Raw genomic sequence first — 10,288 nt, 5'->3', positions numbered from 1 at the left:
CGAGATAGCACACCAACGTGACAAATCTTAAAGCCGGAAGAGTATTAATAATACCAACATATGAAATCATTAACCATTAGCAATGCCTTTTTTGGTAAATTTCTTGTAAATACTTATGTGAGTGGTTTTCAACCAATAATAAAGTTATAAGAAAAAATAAAACTTTTATTTTATTTAAATTTCATTTAGCCCTCAGAAAGTCACATCCAATTAACTTACATCAATATTTTATATATACACACATTTCGTTGTTGGGAAATACTGTATGCTTCAACCGTAAGTTATAAATAAGAAAAAGAATGATATTATTGTAATTGTTTGCAGTTAAAATGATATTAAAATTTTATTTAACACTGAAATAAATATGGTAAAACTAAATATAAGTGTACGTATTATCGGATAATAGGAATTCAATTTGACTCGTAATATGAATGCCGAAATTTACAATAGTGTTGCCGGGATTTAATGTAATTGTATTTTTCACAGCTTGTTCTTAGTTAATCATGCTCATGTATTGAATATTTTACTGACATCCCGCTAGTAAAAAAGAACTGCCTCTAGGCTACAATGGATGACGAACAGGAAACGTATAAACTATGGAGAATCAGGAAAACAATTATGCAGGTATGCCAGAAATAGTTCATTTTCAGAAAGGTATGTACGGTAGCGTTCGTTCTCACTGTTGTTCTTATAGCTTTGCCACGACAGAGGCTACTTAGTAACCCAAGATGAATTGGACCAAACTCTGGAGCAATTCAAGGAACAATTCGGGGATAAACCAAGGTATGTGAACCTTAAAGGTTGTGCATAGTATTACTCGCGCTTCGAGTGTTCATTTTTAACGCCAAAAATGTAATATTTTTCAGCGAGAAAAGGCCTGCTCGAAGTGACTTGATTGTCTTGGTAGCGCACAACGACGATCCAACTGGTAAGCCAGAAGTACCCTATTTTGATCAACTCTGGTGAATGCATCTGCATTGGGGTTCCAATGAAACGCCTATTCAACTTGCAGTTATTGATTTCAATGCGGCCAAATTCTGTTTTTTACCTTTTCTGGAAAATAACTCTCCCTAATACTTTCTTACAGATCAAATGTTTGTCTTCTTTCCTGATGAGCCTAAAATTGGAATCAAGACAATAAAAACATATTGTCAGAGAATGCAAGAAGAGAATATTCACCGTGCGATCATTGTAGTGCAACAAGGGATGACTCCCTCGGCGAAGCAAGTAAGTGATTTGTAATTTTGGTGAGACGTCTGGTGAAAAGGCAAGAAAATTTTGGAAAAGATCTTTCTTCCCAATTAATAATATATTTTACTCTCCAATTTTCAGTCGTTGGTGGACATGGCGCCTAAATATATATTGGAGCACTTTCTTGAGTCAGAGCTGTTAATTAATATTACAGAACATGAGTTAGTGCCAGAGCATGTTGTTCTTACACCAGATGAAAAACAAGAGCTACTGGCACGATAGTATCCTTTTTATGACCTCACAGCTATTAATTTTTACCATTCATAGTGTTTTTTCATTCTTTGAATTTAAACTTTCTCTTTTTGGTTATTAACAGTGTGGAGGTTTATTACTTTGATATATCGTATAATTAAAGAGTATATTGTGTTAAAATAATTTCAGTGTGGAATGTATAGTAATTTGTTATTTTGTTAAATTTCTTTGCCACAATAGCAACTTCTTTCATACCTTTTCCTACTTTGGTTCATATTCTTATTAACTCTTTAATGTTATTAATGTATTTATTATTTTCCTCTTTCTTTGGTGGCTGACCAATTTTCTCCAATCAGTCTTCAAGATCAGAATGCTTCTAATAAAACCCCTCAAATACTTCGAATCATCTTCTCGTGCCCTTTGCCTTTTATCCACCAACCTCATCTATCATATCACTAGATGAACAAATTTCCGAGTAATTTTTAACGAACCATTCAAGATTCCTCACAACATGAAATAGTCAACAACTCTATCAGACTATTTACTAATCCTTCCTCTATGCCCTATAAGTCCTCGCTGCTAAAGTTGTCTTAGGTTAAAAACTTCTCTTGTTGAAGTAGGTGTCCCAATGTTCTTACTTATGTCTATTTTACCAACAATAATTTTGTAATAAAAGAAGAATCTAATTTTTTCCCTCCAACTTTCATTAGGAACTTGACTACCATGCTCATTAAGAGTCTTAATACTTCCATTTTCTATTTAGTTTCCATTTTCCCATTTTTTCCTTTACAGCTTTTCCTTAAGGTTACGCCTGACTGCAATCTTTCTTCTAGTTGCAGAGGTAAGTTAAGAGTGATTTGTGATAATCCACATGATTTCAAAAGCTTTACATAATATTGATGATAGCAGCCTGCATGCAAAATCTTCCCTCGTCATTCCCACCAGTTTGAGTTTTTATTTCTGAACCAAAGCTGATTTTCCAGTGCATAAATTTCCACATTATTGACCCTTTTTCAATTTTTTTCTTCAATGCTAAAAAGAATCCACCAATGGACATAGTACTGTGAATACATTAAAATAAACAATTTAGCAAAGGATAAAGAGGAAATGTAGGTTAATGAACGTCTTTATTTGGGTAAAATTGAGACCATAAGGTCCCTTCTTCTATTTAACCCTTCATCAAGTACATAACAACAATTATATTTAGAGGAAGTATAAAGTGATTTAATAAAAAGATTGATAATCATACAAAGGTATATGATAAAAGAAATAAGCACGAGATTTAATTTTGTGGGAAAAATTTAGGGGGTTCAGACATGAAGACCCTAGTGTAAAAAACCCATGCAGGAAAACGTCCAATTAGAAGGGAGGTATGAAAAACCTGCTAAAACCCTGCAAGATAGTAAAAAAAAGAAATGAAGTACAATAAAATGTATATAACGATGTGAGGTACAGTACAAAACAATATGGTAATACATATACAATTGAGTGCAGTATAATAAACATACATGAATATACAGACATATAATAAGTAAAATAAGATATCAATTGTTTTAGAGCAAGGTGAAGTTAATGGTCAGAAATGGTGAAGAGCAATTGAGATGATATATGTTTGCATAGGAGTAGAATTAGAAGTGTTTTCATTGTGTAGAATCATTTTAGTGTATCTGTTTTTGAATGAAGTGAGTGACCGGCAATTTTTAATGTCCTTAGGCAAAGTTTTCCCGACTCAACAGGCTGTTACATGAAAAGATATGTTGCAAGTTACTGTGTTGTGTCGAGGTATTAAAAGAATATTATCTCCGCTTGTGTTGACACTGTATATACTGTTAATGAGGACAAGTTTATCAGATAAGTACTAAGTTAGATAATTATTTTGGTTATAAAAGAGAAGTGAGAGATTATACCTACTTAAGTTTTTGCCATTTAAGTTTACAAGAACTTTTAGAGACATGATCTCGCTTGTGTTCGGTGACAGCTCAGTTGCTTGTTAGATTCTTGTAAAGTGAATTCTGACACTGGTTACCGAAAAATCTCTTACTTCTACACATTGCGTTCAATCCAGTAAGTCTAGCATTTTTATCCTGAGTCCCTAGATGTGTAATGGGTTGTATTTATCCAGCCTATATGTTGAACTCAATTTAAGCAGTGGAAATACACGAAATTCTTACACTGATCACTGCCAGTATTAAGGTGTAAGTGCCTTGAGCTGTGCTGTGTATGTTATTGATAATTTTTATATGTTTATACACCGTAACATGAAACATGAAACATGACACACTGAAAAAATGGTGTAGGATAATAAAGAGAGGTAACACAAAAAATCAGGTTCATGGAGAAGATTGGAAGAGGCAGGAAAATTGGAATAGGCAGTTATCTGTTGAGAAGGACGAGTGTGTTAAGTAGAATGATTTCAAAGGAAGCAATTGTAGAACAGGGTTTAAGCGCATTAAATGGGATGCATAGATTTGAGGGTAGCCATTTGTATATGAGTGCACGTAAAAGTATAATTCATTATACTTGCTATAACATTTGGCAAGTAGAAGGTGCCTACGTGGTTGATACAAGATTCCCATTTGATACAAGATATTTTTTTCCCATTTGAAATCTTGGTACTTTCTTTTCCCTACCATTACCAATGTAATGTTGATCTTATTTTATTTCTCATCCTTCACATAATGCTTCCCTTGTACAATTTTTCATGGCATGGTTTTTTTCTTATATTTGAATGTACAAGATTCATATACTCAGGATTTGATAAATAAAACTGACCAATTGAGGTGTCCAAACTAGGTTCATAGCTTTTTATTATGTTAGTTTCAACTATATTTTCTAGATACCACTGTTAAAGTCCAATTATTTTTTCTGTCTCTGTCAAGTAAAAGAATGTTGTTGACAGTATTAAATTAGTGGCATGCCCATGCCCCTGATGTTATTGAGTAATTTTTAGGGCAACAGTTTTCAACTTAAGTCATTAATGAGTAAAATTGGGGATTCTCGGTACCACCTATTTATCATCTCTATCCAACCATACCAGATAATTTATATCATTTTGTATTGAGGGAACTCATCATGAAGTGTGGTGACATTTTTTTCCTGAATACATGCATTTACTTCAAATTATAACGTGTGTGATCCTGAAAGCTAAACAAACCCCAGCATGTATCACTTTGTTCTTAACTGGGTCTTGATATTTGTGAAGGTATAGGAAAATTTGGTAACATTTATTTTCAATCAATGTAGTCAGTCTAACATTAATCAATGTGGGAGAAGTTTTTTAGTTCAGAAAAATCAGGTTTATCATAAATATCAGCTGATCATCAGAATGTGGATGCTTTTCTTTTTATGTCATTACAACAGCCAGAATACAGTGAATGAAATGTAATGATTTTTAAGACATTAATGCATAAAATGTTATATTTTCTAACAGGGAGCTTTGATGAAAGAAAGAAAGCTTAGCTATAATTATTTTTATCCCTCCTGTATAACTTCACATGTAAAAATTTCTGAGTACAGTATTGGTTGACATCGTTTTTATCCTCATTATTTTTCTCCTCACCATTTTTTTAAAGATGCATGTAATTACTTACCAAATTAATTTATCTAGTTGTCATTGATTATAATGAATAAATCATGAGAACCTTTAAGATTACCTTCTCTCTAAATTAAGATTTTTATAAGTTTTTTTAAAAATATGTTGACTTTGTGTGCATCATTATTAACTACTTAATTTGTGAATTTTTGTGTGAGTAACCCTTAACTCTTAATAACAGTAAGTTAAAGGAGAACCAACTGATGAGAATCCAGGCAGGGGACCCTGTGGCTCGATATTTTGGCCTGAAGAGAGGTCAGGTAAGGGCTGAATATAATTTATAACTAAATAAATCAGTATGTTTAAGTATTCTATTTATTGTACTTGAACGACTTGGCTCATGGAATGGGAGCACTGTAAAACACTTTGGCAATGATGAAGCAAGGATAATATTTTGAACTCACAATGCCTCATTGAGGTAATCAAAAAAGGGACAATATTTCTAGCAATTAAATTTAAACTAAATAACTAGATAAATCAATGGCAATGCATATTACTGTGGCTAGTTAAATTCTCATTAAACCATGCATTGACCATTTGTCCTGTATTATATGAGCCGACTTTTCCACACTAAGTTAACATAGTTAATTTAAAATGATAATGATGCTTGCAGTACAGCAATCACTAGGATATGAATCTCCAAATCATGGCTGGTTTATCTTGTATCATTTAAATATGAAAATTTTTAAACATTTATTAAGAATATGTGCATGCATTTAGTTGGATTAATTTTTTAAATATTTTTCTTTTTGTTCCTTGGGGTATTACTCTTACATGGAATTATGAACTTAATCAATGCTGTTAGTGTAAGGTTTAGAGAAAGTATTTTTCTTATTCTTCTTAATTATATATTATTTTGTTTGAATTAGATGAATCAGAAAGTTTGTATGAGAACCATTCTGGCTTAAGGCATTCCTCATGGTTTTCCGATGTAAAAATTTGTTTTGTTTTGAAAACCAATATAAGAGTTGAAATGCATACTTTTACCTACAGCAGCAACTGAAAGCTTTTATCTGTCATGGAGAAAGTTTAGGCATTCAGCAAAAATGGCGTAGCTACTAGGCTCATCACAGTTTAGACTGAAGAATTTGAAAAAGTTTTCACACTTGACTAATAATGGATATTGTATGCATTAAGCAGAAGTTGGTTTAGAATTTACTTACTGCTGGGCAAATTTATGTATACCATCCATATGTAACAGGAGCACTATGGTTTTTCAACTTACTCACACATTGCATACATTTAAGCCTTAGTTTATAATTCTTTTCATAATGTCTTTGTTCCTAGAAAATGTCTTTTAATAAAGTATGCCTCATTTTCTCCAGAAATGTTCTATCTGGTCCTAAATAGGGGGACAATGAGCTTAACACAGAGTGAGTGGTAGCCGGGCCATTGTTTACTCCTATTCATTTATTTATGTAACCCGTGAAGTATAGATCTAAAAAATTAATCTATTGACTCACCAGTTACTGTAAAGAGAAAATATTATTGAGAATTGATGACAGTGAGTTGGCTGTATGGTGATCCTCAATTAGTGGTTAATATTTTAACCAAATAATTTTCTGGAATTAATTCTACAAGGCCAAAATTGGGTTGCTTGTTAGCAATGCTATTAAGTTTATAATACTTTGCAACTAAATAAATTATTTTTAGATATTGAGGCATATGGTATAGTAGTGATAAGAAAACATAAACACATTTAACAACCAGAAGGTTAGTTTGTTAGGTGAGTGAGGAGTTCACCCAATATTAAGCCCACTGGCATGTGAAATTCACACACCAGGGTGGGCCATGGGGCCAGGTCATTTCTTTGTTCTACTTATGGATTCCCAGAAAGTTCTGGTACCCAAAAATTCACACAGCTTGGTTGAAGCTGAGGGTGCCCGCGAATCAAACCTGAGCCCTCCGGTCAGTAGTCCAACGTTCAAACCCTGGACCACCATTTCCTAATATTTAGTGATATAAATATAAAATATTTCCCAATGGGTTTCGCAAACGTTTTTGGAATTGTGCGCTGAACCCTATTACTCCAATGAATTATCAATATTTTTGTTTAGAGTTCTTTATTTTCACCCAATCCTCCAAAGAGTTTATAAATATTTTCACTGGTGTTTTTAGCCCAAATGTGTTTTACTGGCAGTTTACTATAATATACTACTCTTGCAGTGTCAGTTGTCCATTGTAGAGAGAGAATGAATTGAATTTCCTTGACTTACTTGAGTAATTTGAAAGAAAATCAGCTGCCCCGAATGCAGACAGGTGATCCAATAGCTCGCTATTTTGGTCTTAGAAGGGGTCAGGTAATATGGAGTGCAATGTTTGGAGTGTTGGTTTGCCAATGGTAGCATGTATTTTGTGTGAAATCCCCTTGTATTTTCGGGTGGGGCACCCCTTGGGGTAAATTACTTTTTTGCAAATAACCAGTATTTCAGTGTGAATTGCTTATAACCTCTCCTAGAATTCTTTTCAGTATGTACACCAAATAAAACATTTCTTATTGTGGGATTGAGTCATCAAATTCATAAACACTCACTTTGGAGGATATTGTTTGTCACTTATTGGCATATGGCTGAAGTAAGAGTTAACTGATATGTAAAGAATGGACATAGAATGTATGCAGAGTTCCATCCCTGTATGGCAATAGCTGGCTGTTCACCAGCTAGATACAATCACTTTTTTTTGGTTCTATCACTTGAGATCATAATATCCACCACTCAGTAATGAGCATCCCTGTAGATGTTCAGATTCCCAAGATCCCATTAAACGTTTTAGATAAAACTTCTGCACATGACCTGTACCTTGAGAGTGCGGAGACAAGAAACTTATAGCTGAACAAGTGTTGCATAGTTTTTAACTTTTGAAGAAATAATGGAGAGGCCTGAACGTATGTGACGTGAAGATTTCTTGTTTATGCAATGGATAATGCAATTCTGCTGCTACCACAAATCATTGAAGCTAGGTGACAAGAGTCATGTTCAAAAACAGTTCAGCAAAGTGATATCACAATATGGTTAGCAATATTGATTATGTGTACAAAAATGGCATAATTTTGGATTGGTTATTTTATAAATCAGCCACATTTCGAGGAGCAATATGGAACTGGCTAATTTCATGTGGAATTAAAATGACTGCAAAAGCATGACGTTTGCAGTCCATTGGCTGTTAATAATAGTTGCAGCCACTGAACTCTTAGGCTGTGATGCTGGAGCTTTGTTGCTTCTTTGTGACAACCTAATCCTTCAGCAGCCTGAAACTAGGCCCAAAAATGCATTCCTTTTGCTGTTGAAAATTCGTAGTAGTAGTTTTTAGGGGAGGCGACCGACAGCTAAGGTCATTTGCGCCATTGGGGATGGACAGGAAAGGAAGAAGGGTGGAGAGAAACCCGGTGTCGGTATTAGCCTACTCTTTACGAAAGGCGCCAAGGGGTCCGCAGCTTAACGTCCCATCCGATGGACGCGGTACTCACTCAAAGTGCCCTCCACAAAGCACCTCAAGTAGGGATCGAGATACCTCTGAAAAATATTCAACACCGCCGGGATTTGTACCCGCACCCTCAGGGTGGGAAGCCAGTACGTTAGCCCCCGCACCATCTCGTAAATGATAAAATTGTGTGTCCAAATTTATTTATTTATGAGTACATACGTACAAAATAAGCATTCTCAAGTATTTTAAGGCCTTACATACCCACACTAACTGATTCAATTTCCACTTATTAACCTTGTGTGTCCTTGCTTCTCTTTGTTGTTTTTTAGTTTAATTTATTTGTGGACGTTGTGAAAATTAATGATTTTTCTTGACAAAATATATATACAGTAACGAGAATACTAACTTTTTTGAAAGACAAATTAATGTTGAAGGAAGACTTATTGGCTGTTCCTATAAATATATTTGTTATTTGGTAATGGTTTTGATGCCGCATATCAGCTTCTGGCAAATGTTACTTTTTTTTCCTCCCTCTCGTACATGAGTGGGAAAAATCCATGGTTAAAGGAGGAGGATTCTGGATGTAAATGCATCATTACCCAGGGAGCTAATGGTTGAAGGATTAATGAGTGATGCTCTCATGCATGTTAATGAGGATTTTGGTAGGGTTGAGGAAACACATCTAGTGAATGTAAGCAGTAGGAATGCACACGTGAAAACATCATCATTTATTTACCCTCTGTCACTCACCATAGGTACTGCAAAACTCCAAAACCTTTCTTTCTTTTCCCCCCTTAAGCCCCCAACCCAGTTCCTCCTCCCTCTCCAAATGTGCCTCTCACTCATACGTAAGCCGGGCAAAGTTGTAAAATCAGCCAGAAGATGATGTGCTGTATTGATGACATTACTGGCAAATTGAGACTTGGGTCTTTCTCTCATGTCTCCCGCATGATAAATTTTCCTGTGCACATTATTTGCTATTCTGTCACAGTTATAATTTGATTTAAAAATCAGTGCATGCCTCTTAAGAATATGTGTTATCTTCATTTATATCATTAGCATCTTCATCTTATTGAGTTTCTAGCACATTTCTAATGAAATTATCCCGTTTTAGGTTGTGAAGATTATTCGGAGTTCAGAAACTGCTGGCCGTTACATTTCTTATAGATTGGTTTGCTAATGTCATAAAAATGGCTGAGAAGAACTTTTGTGATCTGCCTTAATATGGAAAGAAAATTATTATCTTTTTTCATTGAGTGAATGATGTGGTATTTTTTACATTATTTTTAAATGTGGCATTTTACCGCTGTTTAGTCAACATGAATTTTGTAGATGGAGATTTTGCCAAATGCAAGGATTCTTTTCTATCTGGAATGTTAAGGAGTATGTTAATCCTCCATTATCCCATTGTGTGGTGTATTTGAATGATACAGGTGTGTAAAATATTCAAGATGAACCAATATGCATTTCACATGATGTAAACATGTAGGAACAAATGTTTTTCAGTCATCATGGATGTAAATGCTGTACCTGTTTTTTAATAAATTTATTTAAAACAATAATATATTTGAGAGATTGTCTCTTATGCTCATAACTTTTATATTATGTATCTTGTTGGAAAGCAAATGTTTTGGTGCCTGCTAGAAGTAATTTGCTTGGTTTTTTGAGGGAAAATGTAATCTTTTTCTAGGTCCTCTGAAACTTCTGTGAGGTAATATTCCACTCCAAATTAATTTCCATGCTTGCACAAGCTGCTTGATTTTGGACAATGACAGTGATTTCATATTAAAAGTCAGTACCTAAAAGGGCAAACAATCAGTGCCAGTAGTT

At 34.3% G+C, this 10,288-nt stretch overlaps 1 protein-coding gene across 3 annotated transcripts; it reads left to right on the top strand.

Moving 5' to 3' along the window:
- Positions 1–434: 434 nt before the first annotated feature.
- Polr2E (DNA-directed RNA polymerases I, II, and III subunit Rpb5) lies at positions 435–10,020 on the top strand. 3 transcript variants are annotated; one of them, XM_071587794.1, is made up of 7 exons: positions 435–624; positions 695–783; positions 867–928; positions 1,088–1,227; positions 1,333–1,472; positions 7,257–7,335; positions 9,573–10,020. In XM_071587794.1, exons 1-7 carry the CDS (start codon positions 568–570, stop codon positions 9,636–9,638), a joined length of 633 nt encoding a protein of 210 aa, XP_071443895.1. In that variant the 5' UTR covers positions 435–567; the 3' UTR covers positions 9,639–10,020. The 3 variants fall into 3 exon arrangements, with proteins under 3 accessions (XP_071443895.1, XP_071443894.1, XP_071443896.1); XM_071587793.1 differs by lacking the exon at positions 7,257–7,335 and adding an exon at positions 5,217–5,295; XM_071587795.1 differs by lacking the exon at positions 7,257–7,335 and adding an exon at positions 2,236–2,284.
- The last annotated feature ends 268 nt before the right edge of the window (positions 10,021–10,288 follow it).

Source organism: Hetaerina americana, unplaced genomic scaffold, assembly GCF_022747635.1.
Source record: "Hetaerina americana unplaced genomic scaffold, ioHetAmer1.1.p SCAF_3, whole genome shotgun sequence".
NCBI classification, from domain to species: Eukaryota; Metazoa; Arthropoda; class Insecta; order Odonata; family Calopterygidae; genus Hetaerina; species Hetaerina americana.
Note: the sequence above shows the minus strand (reverse complement) of the source record. Positions and strands in the feature narration are given on the sequence as shown.

Excerpts from the sequence above, each read along its gene's own strand:
- Polr2E (XM_071587794.1), top strand. The coding sequence starts at position 568 with ATGGATGACGAACAGGAAACGTATAAACTATGGAGAATCAGGAAAACA. Across the intron at positions 625-694 it reads TCAGGAAAACAATTATGCAG|CTTTGCCACGACAGAGGCTA; the intron begins GTATGCCAGAAA and ends TTGTTCTTATAG. Across the intron at positions 7,336-9,572 it reads TTGGTCTTAGAAGGGGTCAG|GTTGTGAAGATTATTCGGAG; the intron begins GTAATATGGAGT and ends ATCCCGTTTTAG.